The sequence below is a fragment of the Vitis riparia genome, chromosome 15 (assembly GCF_004353265.1).
Source record: "Vitis riparia cultivar Riparia Gloire de Montpellier isolate 1030 chromosome 15, EGFV_Vit.rip_1.0, whole genome shotgun sequence".
In the NCBI taxonomy this organism is placed as follows: Eukaryota; Viridiplantae; Streptophyta; class Magnoliopsida; order Vitales; family Vitaceae; genus Vitis; species Vitis riparia.
In genome coordinates, this window is record NC_048445.1 from 7,479,086 (window position 1) to 7,495,452 (window position 16,367).

At 34.6% G+C, this 16,367-nt stretch overlaps 1 protein-coding gene across 1 annotated transcript in view; it reads right to left on the reverse strand.

Annotated features, from left to right (window-relative positions):
* LOC117932274 (CCR4-NOT transcription complex subunit 1) overlaps positions 1 to 12,627 on the reverse strand; it is a 74,900-nt gene extending 62,273 nt beyond the window's left edge. Inside the window, exons 1-8 of the mRNA XM_034853446.1 lie at positions 12,371 to 12,627; positions 11,153 to 11,444; positions 10,788 to 11,016; positions 10,322 to 10,661; positions 10,124 to 10,237; positions 9,872 to 10,000; positions 9,604 to 9,795; positions 9,310 to 9,504 (exon numbers count right to left, since the gene is read on the reverse strand). Coding sequence (XP_034709337.1) covers positions 9,310 to 9,504; positions 9,604 to 9,795; positions 9,872 to 10,000; positions 10,124 to 10,237; positions 10,322 to 10,661; positions 10,788 to 11,016; positions 11,153 to 11,444; positions 12,371 to 12,469 — 1,590 coding nt within the window. The 5' untranslated portion in view covers positions 12,470 to 12,627. The remainder of the gene's footprint in view (positions 1 to 9,309; positions 9,505 to 9,603; positions 9,796 to 9,871; positions 10,001 to 10,123; positions 10,238 to 10,321; positions 10,662 to 10,787; positions 11,017 to 11,152; positions 11,445 to 12,370) is intronic.
* Positions 12,628 to 16,367: the final 3,740 nt, after the last annotated feature.

Genomic DNA, 16,367 nt, shown 5'->3' on the forward strand with positions numbered 1-16,367 from the left:
TGTTGAATATAATGTATTTATAGTGTATAATCTTTCTTTCCTTTCTTAATATAGGTCACATATATGGTAGTTAGTTCAACCTAACCTTGTATATATATTTCTCTATTGTAAGAAGTTAATATATGGATGAGAATTAAGGTTTTCTCTCTCTTTCTTTTAACATGGTATCAGAGCCAAGGGAGAAAACTTTATTCTTTCTGATTTACCCGTGTAATTAATTCCGAGAATCCGTCCAATGACCGTGTTTCATTCCGGTCACCTTTTCCATCTCTCAAAGCTTTCTAGTCAGCCATATCGTGGTCAGAAAACCCTCATCACCGTCAACATTTTTCCGGCGATATTTTCCGGAGACTTTTCCGACAACTTTTTTTCCAGACAATATTTTCCGACACCGACCACATCATCAGGAGCGCAAAGAGGAGATCTGCAACTTTTCTCAAAGCACCGAAGCCAAAAATCGATTCACGCGCCGTTTTTCTCCGGCAACCTGAATCCCACACGCCAGCGCGTGGCCCACTTTCTGGTGCCGAGCTTCTACCAGCAGGCTCGTCCGACACCATCTTACACTTCTAAGCCTCCGTCAATCCTCTCCAAACCCTGCTTTTCCATTTTTTTGGCATTTCAGCCTCCGCGAGTCTTCTTTCAGCCTCTGAAGGCAACTCCCTTCCTTGGCCGAGACTTGTGTGTGCCTTGGGAAGGCCTCTTCTTCATCTCCAGTCCTTTTCTCCTTTGTTTGGGTCCCGACATACCAAGTTCTTCTTCCACAGCTGTGATCCGACCTCCCTTTAGGGCTCTCTTCGATCCAAACGTGATTCAATCTCAGGTGAAGTGGATATGGCGACTAAAAATCCTATTTTTACATCCGTCATCTCTGGATCTCCTACTATCACATTGGAAAAAATGACTGGTAGTGATTATGATGCCTATCTCCGATATCAGGCAGCCACATCAGCTTCTGTTGCCCAGACCGGTAATATCTTTGTCTGCTTTACATAGTCTCCTTCTCTTGGCCCATGGATTCTAGATTATGGAGCATCTGACCATATCTCTGGTAATAAACACTTTTTCTCCTCTATTACTACTACCTCTGCCTTACCTACTGTTACTTTAGCTAATGGTTCCCAAACTATGGTTAAAGGTATTTGTTTGGCTCATCCTCTCCCTTCCCTACCTCTCCATTCTGTCCTTTATGACCATGAATGTCCTTTTAATCTTATTTCCATCAGCAAAATAACTCGCACTCTTGACTGTTCTATCACTTTTTTTTTATAAATCTATGATCTTGCAGGACCGGAGTACGGGGAAGACGATTGGCATAGGGCGTGAGTCTCAAGGCATCTATCACCTCACATCACCTTCATCTCCTGCAGCTTGCATTTCCACCGATGCTCCTCTTCTCATTCACAGTCGTCTGGGTCATCCTAGTCTCTCCAAGTTCCAGAAGATGGTCCCTCGTTTTTCCACTTTGTTGTCGCTTGCGTGTAAGTCGTGTCAGCTGGGGAAACATACTCGTGTCTCGTTCCCAAAGCGTTTGAATAATCGGGCAAAGTCTCCTTTTGAACTTGTCCACACTGATGTTTGGGGTCTGTGTCGAACCGCATCTACTTTAGGATTTCAGTATTTTGTCACTTTCATTGATGACTATTCAAGATGTACTTGATTATTTTTAATGAAAAATCGAGCTGAGTTATTCTCTATTTTCCATAAATTTTATGCTGAAATCCAAACACAATTCAATGTTTCTATTCGAGTGTTAAGCAATGACAATGCTCGGGAATATTTTTCTACACCCTTTACTTCTTTTATGTCCCAACATGGGATCCTCTATCAGTCATCTTGTGCTCATACTCCACAACAAAATGAGGTTGCTGAACGTAAAAATCGACATCTTGTTAAGACAGCCCGTACCCTCCTTCTCCATAGTCATGTTCCTTTTCGTTTTTGGGGGGATGCTGTTCTTACAGTCAGTTACTTGATTAATCGTATGCCCTCATCTATATTACATGACCAAATCCCTCATTCCCTCCTTTTTCCTACCCAACCTCTTTATTTCCTTCCTCCTCGTGTCTTTGGTTGTACTTGTTTTGTTCATACTCTCACACCTGGACAGGACAAGCTCTCCGCCAAGGCTACGAAATGCATCTTCTTGGGATACTCTCGACTTCAAAAGGGCTATCGTTGTTATTCCCTTGACACTCATCGTTATTTTATCTCCTCTGATGTCACCTTCTTTGAGGCCTCTCCATTCTTCTCATCTTCTTAATCTCTTTCCATTTTTGAAGTATTGCCACTTCCCTATATATCCCCTCCTTTAGATGCGTTCTCTCGTCCTCTTCAGGTTTATCATCGTCGACATTGTGTTGTTGCTCTTCCTTTTTCTTCAGCTGAGGTACCTGATGACTCACCTCCTGTCCCACCGATTTCTCCTACCCCGGCCTTGTCATCTACTGACCATTTGTCTATTGCTCTTCGGAAAGATAATCGATCTACTCGTAATCCTCATCCTATTTATAATTTTTTGAACTACCATCGATTATCTTCATCCTATTCTGCCTTTGTCTCTACTTTATCCTCTGTTTCTCTTCCTAAGAGCACTAGTGCGGCACTTTCTCATCCTGGGTGGTGACAGGCAATGGTTGATGAAATGGCTGCTCTGCACTCCAATGGCACATGAGATCTTGTTTATTTACCTCCTGGTAAATCTACAGTTGGATGTCGTTGGGTCTACGCTGTTAAAGTTGGTCCTGATGGTCAGGTTGATCGCCTTAAGGCCCGCTTGGTTGCTAAAGGTTATACTCAGATTTATGGTTGTGACTAGGGTGATACCTTCTCTCCTGTTGCCAAGATTGCTTCTGTTCGCTTATTTCTCTCCATGGCAGCTATGTGTCATTGGCCTCTTTATCAGTTGGATATTAAGAATGTTTTCCTTCATGGTGAACTTCTCGAGGAAGTGTATATGGAGCAACCACCTGGTTTTGTTGCTCAAGGGGAGTCTGGTTTAGTGTGCAAATTACGCCACTCTCTATATGGCTTGAAACAGTCTCCTCGGGCATGATTTGGGCGTTTTAGTTCAGTTGTTCAAGAATTTGGAATGCTTTAGAGTGAAGCGGATCATTCAGTTTTCTATCATCATAACTCTTCGAACTAGTGCATCTATTTGGTAGTTTATGTGGATGACATTGTCATTACAGCCAGCGATTAGGAGGGTATCCAAAGACTAAAGCACCACTTTTTCAACCACTTTCAAACCAAAGACTTGGGCAAACTCAAGTACTTTCTGGGACTTGAAATAGTTCAATCCAGTTCAGGTGTGGTTATGTCACAAAGGAAGTATGCCTTAAACATCTTGGAAGAAACAGGTATGTTATGATGTAAACCTGTTGACACTCCTATGGATCCAAATGACAAACTTGTACCAAGACAAGGGGAGCCTCTAAGAGATCCTGGGAGATATCGACGACTTGTAGGCAAACTGAACTACCTCACCATCACTCGGCCAGGCATCTCTTTTTTCCTGTGAGTGTGGTTAGTCAATTTCTACAATCACCATGTGACAACCATTGGGATGTTGTGATCCACATTCTTCGATATATTAAAGGAACACCAGGCCAAAGTATGTTGTATGAAGACAGGGACCATACCCAAATTGTTGGTTACACAGATGCAGACTGGGCTGGTTCACCCCCAGATAGGCGTTCCACCTCAGGGTACTGTGTTTTTATTGGAGGTAACTTAATATCCTAGAAGAGTAAAAAACAAGATGTAGTAGCCAGATCAAGCGCTGAAGCTGAGTATCGAGCTATGACTTTGGCAACATGTGAACTCATATGGTTGAGGCAACTCTTTCAGGAATTGAGATTTGGAAAAGATGAACAGATAAAGCTAGTCTGTGACAATCAGGTTGCATTACATATTGCATCCAATCCAGTCTTTCATGAAAGGACCAAGCATATTGAAGTTAACTGTTACTTCATTTGAGAGAAGATCGCATCAGGGTGTGTTGCTACAAGTTTTGTTAATTCAAATGATCAACTAGCAGACATCTTCACTAAATCTCTCAGAGGTCCTAGAATTAAATACATTTGTAACAAGCTTGGTGCATATGACATATATGCTCCAGCTTGAGGGGGAGTGTTGAATATAATGTATTTATAGTGTACAATCTTTCTTTCCTTTCTTAATATAGGTCACATATATGGTAGTTAGTTCAACCTAGCCTTGTATATATATTACTCTATTGTAAGAAGTTAATATATGAATGAGAATTAAGGTTTTCTCTCTCTCTCTTTCAACATACATAACACACCATTACAAAGAAGGGTGCAATTTACAATGTCCCAATTTTTATTCCCAACCTTCCACACTTTTTATTCATGAAAATTGTCTTCCATTTCACAAGATGCAACTTGCTCAACTCTAGATGGTTTCCCAATAGGAAAAGGGATAACAGACTCATATGTTAGGAGAAACAATGAAAAAAGGATTTTTAAGAAAAATAATGACCTTATGAGCACCGCCACACAATTAAATAAATAGGCATCAATTAAGGTTTGACAAGGAAAGCAAGCCAAAGTTCTACAATCATTTTAAATTTCTGAAAAGGTTTTGATAAAATGAAAAGGAGTCACTTAAACAAACAAGAAGGTCAACAATTAGTGATTCTTTGAATCTAAAGGTGCCTAGAAGGACAAGAGAAAGACTCTTTGATAGACTAGTCTCCCTATCAAAGTTCCTCTAAGAACTCAGCACTACATTCATTTCCAATCGTAAATGATGTAGAAAAATAGCTCATATTATTCTTTGACTTCCGACAATTAACGTCAAATTTTCTTCCTAATTTAAACATAAAATTTTTGGGCAATGAAGGATAGGATCAGAATTAAGAAAATAAAGATTATTCTTTAGTGTGTTTTCATGTATATTACAACCGATTTCTAAGAGTTCTTTTTTTTTTTTTGGGATAAGAAAAAAAAAAGTAGTATTTTTTTTTTCTAGGATTTCTAGGAGTTCTAGTTGGATATATTTTTTCTTATATATTTTGTATCTACTCATATGGTAAAGTATCAGAAAAAGTCTTCCTCAATAAAATCGTTTATTCTAGTTTCTCCATGGTTGCACACATGGTATCAAATTCGATTCCTTACTATTTTTTTTTTCTATTCTCCTCTGTTTTTCATCTTTAAAAAAAAAAAAAAAAAAAAATTCATCAAGTGTTTTTTTTTCCAGCCATACTCGTCGTTGCCCATTCATATTAGCTCCACTCATGTTTTTTTATTTTTCATATTGCAATATTGTTTTTGCCTTGTTTCACTTTTTTTTTTCTGATCGTTTTCTTTTTCTCTTCTATTGAGGAGTATTATAGCCTAATTCAATCCTATTTTTGTAGAAGAGAGACAAATTTTAGATATGAACCTTATAGCAAATGAAGTAATCAATTCTTTGTAGAAGAATGGTACTAATGGTGTCATTAATAAGTTAGATGTTAGAAAAGCTTATGACCATGTCAATTGGGCTTTCTTGTTAGCAATTATAGAAAAAAAAGGCTTTTGGCCAAAAATGGATTACATGGATACATTGGTGTATTTCCACAACAAAGTTTTCAATGCTAGTAAATGAAACTCCTTCAAGTTTCTTTTAGAGTTCAAGACGGTTGAGACAAGGGGACCATTTTTCCCTTTTTTTGTTTGTCCTGGCCATGGAGGTGTTGAGTTGGTTGTTGGAGAGGACAAGGGAGGAGGGCTCCTTGTTAGGCTTTCGAGTAGGGTGAGGGGGTGGAAAGAGGAGGGAAGGGTAGAGAGGGGATGGAAGTCTCTCATCTTTTGTTTCCAAATAATACTGTGGTCTTTTTTTAAGATTCACAAGATCAATTATTTCATCTAAGTCGGTTGCTCATGTGATTTGAGGATTTATTAGGGCTTAAAATTAATCTTGAAAAAAATTAATTGATCCCAATTGGGGGGGGGTTATAGATGTAGAGGTTTTGGCAATAGAATTGGGCTACCAGGTGGGGAAAATTCTTTCTTTTTACTTAGGATTGCCTCTGGGAGCCTCTTGCAAGTCTAAAACAGTTTGGAACAAAGTGGAGAAGAAGTTTTGTAGAAGACTTTCGAAGTGGAAAAGACAATACATCTCAAGGGCAGGGAGTACTTACTTTGATTAGAAGTACTTTGTCAAGCTTGTCAATCTACTTCATGTCCTTTTTTGTAATCCCTAGAAAGGTAAGATTGAGATTAGAAAAAATTCAAAGGACTTTCTTTAGAGATGTAGGAATTTGGAAAAGAAGCTTCACTTGGTTAGTTGGTCTACTATTTGTAAGGATAAAAGAAATAAGGGATTGGGTAGTAGAAGAGTCTCTTTGCTAATTCAAGCCCTCTTTGGAAAGTGGTGTTGTGAATAAACCTAAAGGGGAAGTTTTATGGAAGCAAATTATAGAGGGGTAGAATGGGAAGGAAGGAGCAGGTTAGCACCCTTGTGAAGTGAGAGGTAGTTGTGGGGTTTGTGTTTGGAAAGCTATAAGGAATGGATGGGATCTATTCTTTAGAAAAACCTCGTTTGAAGTGGGTGATGGCAAAAAGATTAAGTTTTGGACGGATAAATGGTGTGCAAAGGAGCCCTTGTGTAACTTCTTTCCCTCTTTGTATGCTTTAGCCTCGTCAAAGAAAGCTTGGGTGGCGGATTTGTTGAAAGACTTTGGAGAAGGGACTTTGGTCTCCGCTATTCACAAAGCATGTTAATGATTGGGAAATGGAAGTTGTTGAAAAAAATATTCCATTGTTGCAAACAAAGAGGATTGTAAGGGAAGTTAATGACAAGATGATATGGAAAGAAGCAAAAAAAAAAAAAAGGATTGTTTTCAATCAAATCTTTCTAAACAACCTTAAAGGTGGAAAGGGCGGTCCTTTTGCAAAAGAACATTATTTGGAACCCATGGGTCCAATCTAAGGTGAGTTTTTTTGGCATGAGAAGCAAGTTGAGGAAAAGTTTTGACCTTAGACAATCTTTAGAAGAGAGGGCAATCAGTAATGAATAGATACTTTTTGAGCAAATAGGAGGGAGAGTCCATTGATCATATTCTTCTTCACTGCTCCAAAGTAAGGATTCTTTGGCACCTTTTGTTCTCCCTTTTCAATGTAGATTGCGTGATCTCTTCCTCGATCAAAGATATCCTTTTAAGTTGGTATGGCTCCTTTGTAGGGAAGAAAAGGAAAAAGGTGTGGAAAGCCTCCCCCCTTCGCATATTTTGGACAATCTGGAGGGAACATAATCAAAGAGCTTTTGAGGATAAGGAACAAACGATCAAGAGTTAAAACTTGCGTTCCTTTGTAACCTTTCTGCTTAGGTTAGCTTATATATAAGAGAAGGTTCAATGTCTTTGTTTGATTTTGTAGAGTAGGTTGGGTTTCCTTGAGTTTCTTAAGGGTTTTTTGTGTACTTTTTAGAGGCCTTCCTTTTGGTGCTCTTTGTATACGTCTTGTGTACTCCGGTGTATCTTTTTCTATTTTTAATCTATACATTTCTATATTTACCTTTAAAATAAATAATAATAATAATAATAATTAAATAAATAAATAAATAAAACAAATGAATTTGGATGCAAATCAGTATAGCACCTCAACACATGGCATTGATTAGGATGACAACAAGGTAGGTATTTTCAAGGATCCACCCACAATGTTCTTCTACATTGACCAACCTTTCCCAGCCCAATTATTAATAAAATAAAATAAAATTTAGTCTAATTTAATTTTTTTCATCTTTTCCCCTTTTGAGCAAGTATAAAATGAAAATGTAAGTTTACTTCCCATAAAAATAAATAAAAGATACAAATCTATTATTGAGGACACTTAGCCCTTAGCCATGATTGGTGCATCCTTTGTAAGAGAAGTAATTAGACGGTTGATCATCTCTTCTTACATTATTCAATTACTTTGGGATTGTGGCATAGAATTTTCTCACAACGAGGATGGCGTGGGTTCAGCTAGACAGTATTCTTGATATGATGGTGATTTTTTTCAAGTGTCTTGGAAACTATATCAGAGGCAAGACTCTTTGGAGGCTCGTGTGTTTGTTTTTGTTATGGATTGTTTGGAGAAAGAAGAACGCTAGGATTTTTTAGGACACTTGGAAGACGCTAGAGATGATGTGGGATGTATTTCATTTCTTTGTTTCTTTTTGGGCTTACTGTACAAACATTTTTAAACTCTATCCTTTGAGTGTAATTCAGCTTAGTTGCTTTTTGATTTGCACACCTTAGGGTAGGGTTTATAGGGCCAAGAGTTGTTACACTTGTATAGACTTTTTGTTCATTTTGTTTAGTCCCTTGTATTGAGGAGGTTTACTTAGTTCTTTTTTATTAGGTCTATATTTCATGAGGAGGATTTCTCATCCTTCTCATGTTTTATTTATTCTTAATTAATACATATGTTTGTCTCTAATAAAAAAAAAAATACAAATCTATGGATAACTTAATTTATTTATTTAAAAGTTTGGAGAAAAAAAAAAAAACTTTTAACCATTAAAAAGATTAATGGGGCGAAGGCCCAATGTGAGTATGGAAATTCCTGTACCTCACTGCCCTAATTTGAGTTTGGGATGATGATGATGAAAACATCTTAAATAATCAGCCAGGGACATGATAGGAGGCCCCACCCCAAATCTGCCCCCATTAACATCCTTTTGCATCAAAGTTGTTGCCCCAACCATTATCCTACAAGCCATAATTTTAATCACAAGCTGCAACAGAGAATTTATCTCTCAAGGAAACCTTCACAACCATTTGTAAATGCAAGCCTTAACTCAAGATTACATAGCCTAGTCCCAAACCATCCTCTTTCTTAGGATGAGACGGAAGTTCTCAATTAGCTAAACAGTATCTATTGGAGAAAGACATCACTGAAAGCAATATGCAATACACCTCCCTAGGAACATAAAGGGTTCAAGATAAAAATACCTCAAAAAGGCGCTACCTAAAAGCGGATGGCAGAAGAATGGTGAGAGCAGGAAAACAAATAAGCTAGGTGATGTACCAAACAAACAAGATGCACTCATATGATACAATTAAACTCAGCTGAAGAGTGCATTATCCTGCTTATTCGGATCACTTGCACAAATTATGTTCCATAATAATCCCACTTATTTGGATCACCTAGACAATTCTATTCCACTAACCCACTATCTGGATCAACATGTCCAATCAAATCATAACCTTTAATAAACACTAACAAAAGTAAAGAAACATACAAGCACTTAGGAGGGAGGGGAAAAAGATAGTGTGATAAGGACAAATACCAAGTCCACTCCAATTTTTACCTTTAGCTCCTTGCAGATATCCAAAATTCTAGTCATGTTGTTTGGATCAATGATGTGAACATCTACAAATCCCCGCAGTACAAGATCAGGATTAACATGCCAGAGGTGAAGAATCATACCATTTCCCATGGAATTCCCAACAATCAAGGGGAAAGCAATGGAAGACACTTCATATTGGAGGACATTATATGCAGTCTGCAGAAACCAATGCAAAATTTATCAATCAACAGGTATTACATGGAGAAATAATAGGAAACCATATAACAAAAATGCACATAACAAAAAGAACATTACATTAATATGCGCAAGTCCAAGAAGCAGGATTTCAGGATAGTGTTTTAGAGGATACTCAAGCATTGATTGGACAGAACTACCATGACCTCTTTCAGCCAGTTGACACAACACACTCAAAAGGTCAAGACATAACCATGCATGATTTGCATGCCCAAGTTGGAATTTATGGCCATACACAGCATCAACATATGCCTGCAAGAATAATTGGCTAGTCACACCATCAACCAGACAATCCATAATGAAGAACTGAACACAAAAAGTATCATACCAGTTGTCTTGCAGAATGTGCAAACGTAAATATTTCTGGTGGTGCTGATACAGCATATTTAAGAAAAGATAGCTGGCCTTGAACATTCTTCCAAACAGATCCACAAATAGCATGCAGTGGAAATTGATCCTGCATAACTCAGTTTAACAGCTTCAGACTAACATGGAAGAAACTCCTAAGTTCACTTTCCAATCTCAATAAAATGTACTTAGCAAGCTTTGTAACTTTTCACATTCATGTTATAAAACATACCGGACATGCATGTCTATAAGCAGCCATCAAAAAAGAGAATGCATCATAATTTGGCACATAGAATCCTTCGTGGTCTAGCTTTTCAATAACACCTATCCAGTTGGTCCCTGGAGCCTGTATTCAAAATAAATACTTAGGAACAAACAATTCACTTTTCCTTGCAAAATTACAACAAGATGATTGTAAAATAGAACTAACAAGTTGCTTCACTGAATCTATGAGGATTTCAATATTCCAGGAGCTCAATAAGGGCAGCTCGGACAAACTGTTGCTACCAAGGGCCGAGAGGGATTCAACAAATGTGTTCTGATTGTCCCCGAGACCAGCTTGGGTGCGTGCAACTGTGCCGAGTAATCTAGAAATGGTGGCTTCAGTCAGTGGTAAGAAAAGGCATAAAATCTCTTTGCACTGCAAAGCATTAACAGTGCATCCATAACCCAGTTCCATCATAATGTTGTCCACATTTCTTTCCTTCTCCATTTCTGCTAGAATAGCATCAAAATCATTTTCCCTGCTTTCACAGAACAAATCCAAATCTCTGCAGCAAATTAGACAAGTAGTCAAACAAAATAAATAACTGAACAAAAAAGGCTCATAATCAATTGCAAAGCTATTTTGAGAAGAAAAAGGTTTTTTTTTCTATTTTTGATAACATAATTAGTACCCCAATAAGTTTGCCTTGCGCAATTCATCTGAAAGCAATGGAGCTAAAACAAAGGAGGCACCCCTTTCCAAATGAACTAAGGATAACATCTGTATAAAGGAATCTAAAAGCGGGTAAAGGCCCTCAGCCTGATGGAGGTACATAATGATATTCTGAATTTGCTCAACAGATTTCATGGGAACAGGATTGGCACACAATTCCTCAATCTGAGCCATGCAGAAATTCTTCCCTGGAAAGCAAACAAAATTTAGTTTCGAGATTGGAATAAGCAGCAAACATAAAAGAAGCTAGTAATGCAAGGAAACTAATAAAGTAAAAAAGGTGTTGATATAGCAACCTGCACTCATTGAAAAGCTGCAACTTACCACACGTTCTGAATTCAAGATGTTCAGAATCCAAAAGAGCCAGACCAATGCCAATTTTTTCACAAGCTGAAAAGTGTAGGGTATTAGAGAGATTTTCAAGAAATCTTTCACTGATTGCTGTACTTCTTAGTGACTGGCAAAATATCGTGCAGAAATTCGGTCTATCAAAGATGTACTTGAATAATGAAGCACAAATTGCTTCCACCTGTGTATTCTTCAACTCTGCCCTACTCAGATAATCTAAGCAGGTTTCAAGTAGTAACACACTACCTTCAATTCCATAATCAACAAACTGCCAAAAAGAGATAAGAACATCACCAAGCAATCTGATGAAACAACATGGTGAAAACTTAATAAAGTCATAGTCCGTCTATTTGAGATTGATCAAGGAAATTTTGTTTCCCCTCATGCATTAAATCATAAATTCCAAAATTTATGTTCATATAGATGTGACTAGATATATTAATATATCAACTATTATTAATAAATACTTTATTGAGTCCCAAGCATGAGCAGGTCACGCCACCTAAAACAATAGGATTGATTTATCTAGTTTATATGCTTCAAATCCAGAAATTAAGTTGAAAAAACTCGCAGCAAACAAGGGCATTGGAAAGGGAGAACATTTAAATATCCAGTTTGATAACATTTTCCTTTTCAGATGTAAAGAGCCTTAATGGATGCATAACCCAAAGGCAGCTCTTCCTGATAACCCCATAAGAACAGTAATGGTTGCGAAGGTAGAATTCAATCCCAGCTCCCAGAGGCAACTGCTTAGAGACTCTACCTCTCTACCGCATGACACTCTGGCATCCTTAATGCCCACATAGATTATCATCTGGCCAGATGATAACTTCAATAACTCCTAGAGGCTTCATTTAAACCCTGACTAACTCCTTCATTTCTCTATTGTTCGCTGGCCCACATGAACCACTGTTACATCGCCAATTTTATTGTGATTTAATCAAATTCAAGCACTATACTAATCTACACTCCCCAATTCTACCAGCACAAACATAACAATTTCAAGACGGCAAACCACCTACAATTCTATCAATCGAGTCGAATCTGACCAAATGGACAACCAAAATCCAGAAACCTCGATCCATCAACAAAATTAATAAATAATAAAACACCAAAAAAAAAAAAAAACAAAATTCTAGGGTTGTGAAACAACTAATTATGATTTACAAGCAATGTATGATTAAAAAATCGTACCTCACGGAGCTCCTCGAAAACATGGTCAGCGTTTTCTTCGTTCAAGCTCTGAAGCAAGAACCGAATCTGGTTCGCGAAGGCGGCAGAGGAATGCGTCATCGCAAAAGCGACAGAGCAAGTGCTAGGGTTTGTAGAGATAGAGTGAGTGTGTTTGGAAGGTGAGAAAATGTGATTCGATGGGCTTGAGAAGATTGGGACAGAGAATCGCTCAGAAAAAAAAGTGAGTTTCAAGCACTAGCCATGTGTATCTTACATATCAGGTTCCAGACGAGCGTTTCTATATGGGGATTTCCTGAGACACGTACGGCTTATTTTGATATGGACATCTCACGTGTGTGATTTTTATTCTGAAAAAAAAAAAAAAAAAAAAAAAAATCTCTTAGGGCCCACTCTATGATTTGGTGGTTTACGTTTCTAGTTGAACTCCAATTCCAGCTCAAAAAATGTTAATAGTGTTTAAATCCATTGATTTAATCTAAAATATTAATTCAAAACAATGGAAAATTTTAATTTCGTGGCAAAATATCTTCATCTGTTCAATCTGAGGGCCCTTTAGATATTATGGTATAAAATCTAATTTATTTTATACTTAGAAAAAAAAAAAGTAATGATAATTAAAGAGGTGCCACCTTGTACGCTTGAAATCCATGTCATGGAATTTAGTTCCGAGATTTGTGTTGTTGAAATCTTCATGTCATTCTTTTCGCCTTTTTTTTTGCTCAACAACCAAATCTAAACCATCTCCTTCAAAGCTTTATTGTTAGCAAAAAAATATTTGAGATAAGTTCAAAACTAATTCCATTATCTTTTATACATTTGTTTTTAATCCACACATCAATATTATATTTGTATCATATGAACCTATTTTAAGGTCTTATGATTATGTAAATCTTGGCAAAAAAATATAGTAAAAATAATTTTAAAAAAAAGTCAATGAATAATTTAGAAATGCTCTAAAAGTGAAAATTATTCGAAAAGTGGAAAACAAAAGATTAAAAAATAAAAATAAAAAAAAAAAGTTCCATGATGTCCAAACTTATAAGGTTGAACATCAAAAGTATGTTCAAAATTATAGAAAAGTGGAAAACAAAAATTTTTTTAAAAAAAAAAAAGTTTCATGATGTCCAAACTTATAAGGTTGAACATCAAAAGTATGTCCAAAATTATAGTTCCTGATGATGTTAGACTGTCCCATCCAACAACCTCGTATGCATGAAACTTTATTTTCTTAATCTCAAGAAATACAAAAAGAAATGCAATATATATATATGTTGTAAAAAATTACATCAATGCACATGATTATTCATTTATTCATGGATTTAATACATTTTACTCCTTCAACTTATCTCGTGTTTTGCATATGCTCTAAAGGTGTAATGTGCAAAACACGGGATAGGTCGAGTGGGTAAAGTGTATCAAAACCTTTATCTATTATTGAAAAACATAAATTTCTTTAAATTTTTTATTACATATATGAATAAAATAGAAAATAATAAAAGAAGGACTAAGAAGAGGAGATCCATGTATATTCACTTTAATTGTACTTCGATTATTTCATCAAATGTCCTTTTTCGTCTTAGAAAAGTTATTTTTTTTGGTGGATATATAGAGATATACCCATAGAAAGTAAGAATTGTTCTAATTAATATAAATAATTTTTTTGAATGTAAATATAAATAATTTTTGAAGCATCATATAAAAAATAATTCATTGATTTTTAATATATTAAATTTTTTTTTTTAGGTTTTATCTAATTCCTAAAAGTTTTGAGGGAAAATGCAAATAAAAGAAAGTCAAGAGAAAAAATATAACGAAAATTAAAAATAATTTAAAGTTGATTTATTCATTTTATATATTACTTCAAAATAACTTTACTTATTTTAACAATGTGATGTAACAATTAAATGATTTAAAAATGTATAAATGTCTAAATAGTTTTAATTATATTTTGTTTTTATTTCGTATTCAAATATTAAAAAAATAAAATAAAATATTTTTCTTAACAATTTTTTTTCCTTAATGTTGTCTAAACCATGCATAACTTTGCTTTTTCAATTATATATATATATATATATATATATATATATATATATATATATATATATATATATATTCATTCACTTAAATTTTTCTAAAGACCTAATTTTTATAAGGGAACTCTTTCAAATGTTATGAAGTGTTTTCAATCCCTCGTAAAATAACTTTTCAACAAGCTATTAATCAAATCATTTCTAAATCGGATTTTTATATGATATTTTATAATTGCAAAGTAAATTTTTATTATTATTGAGTAAATTTAAAAAAAAAAAATAGCAACTAATATTGCTATATGAAATAAAACATGTTTTAGAATTTTTAAACAAAAATAAAATAAAATTAATCACATATTTTACAAGTATTTTCATCCTTCTCTTATCCCAATTTTATAATTATTTAATAGTCGAAATAAAGTATAAATTGTTGTAAATGAAGTGGTGAATGACCACATTGATGGTTATTTATGAACTCCATTTACTCATCTTTAAGACGAGTAATGAGAGTTCACATGGTGAAACCTATAAAAGGCTTCTTACACCCCATGTAATGAGCATCCAGAGAAAAAAAAAGGGAGAATTATGTTTTAGGGGTAGATGGACCCCCAAATTAACAAAAGGTCCATGTAACTCTTCAAATTGAGCCCAAGACTCAATGAAAGTATGGAAATTGAGTTGAAGGATATTATCCTTCAGTATTTTCGAAAATGCCCTTTGTTGATTTTGAGAAAAAAAATTAATATTTTTTATTTAATTTAATATTTTTAAAATATACTTTTATGTAATTTAATATTTTTTTAAAATACTTTTATTTAATTTAATATTTTTTTTAAATACTTTTATTTAATTTAATATTTAAAAAAATTATTTAATTTAATATTTTTAAAAAATAGTTTTATTTAATTTAATATTTTTGAAAAAAAAATTAATTTAATATTTTTGAAAACCACTTTTATTTAATTTAGTATTTTTGAAAAAAAAATTATTGAAAAAAAATTATTTAACTATTTAAAAAAATTATTTAATTTAATATTTTTTTAAATAGTTTTATTTAATTTAGTATTTTTGAAAAAAAATTATTGAAAAAAATTTATTTAACTTAATTTTATAAAATATTTTATATGTGTTCTTAAAGGGTATATTTGTCTGTTACTATTTCATATCCTTCAACTCAATTTGAAGAGTTATACGGACCTTTTGTTAATTTGGGGTCCCATCTACCCCTAAAACATAATTCTCCCAAAAAAAAAAACTTTCACTCTTCCTCTCATTCTCTCTCTTATTCTCTCTTTCTTTCATTCTCTCAACACTTCTCTTTTTTTTATTTATTTCTCCTCTTTATATATACTATTAAAATAATATATAGTTATCTCTACTTTTATTTGAGTCACATTTATTATCGTTTTACAACACGTTATCAGCACGAATTGCTTTGAAGGTAATTCTCATATCTTAAACTTGAAGTTATTTATATAAAATAAAATTTTACATATTTATATTATTGTTGATTTGTTTTGTTAAAAGTTATAAACAAATTATTTAATTTTTTTTATAATCAAAGTTATACCAATGCTATCAATTTATTATAATTGATTCTAATAATATTGTTTTATCATATAGATAAAGTTATTTGACAATGTCGAATCTCACAAAACTCGAATTTGTGGCACTTGACATTTTGGGAAATAACTATCTATCTTGGATCCTTGATGCTGAAATGCATCTTGATGCAATGAACATATGAGCTACGATCAAAGAAGAAAATCAAGCACCCCTGCAGGATTGCGCAAAAGCACTAATTTTCCTTCGTCGTCACCTCCATGAAGGTTTAAAAAATGAGTATCTTACGATAAATGACCCTTTTACTCTATGGAGTAATTTGAAAGAAAGATATGACCACCATAAAACTGTGATTCTCCCAAAAGCTCGATATGATTGGATTCACCTGAGGTTGCAGGATTTTA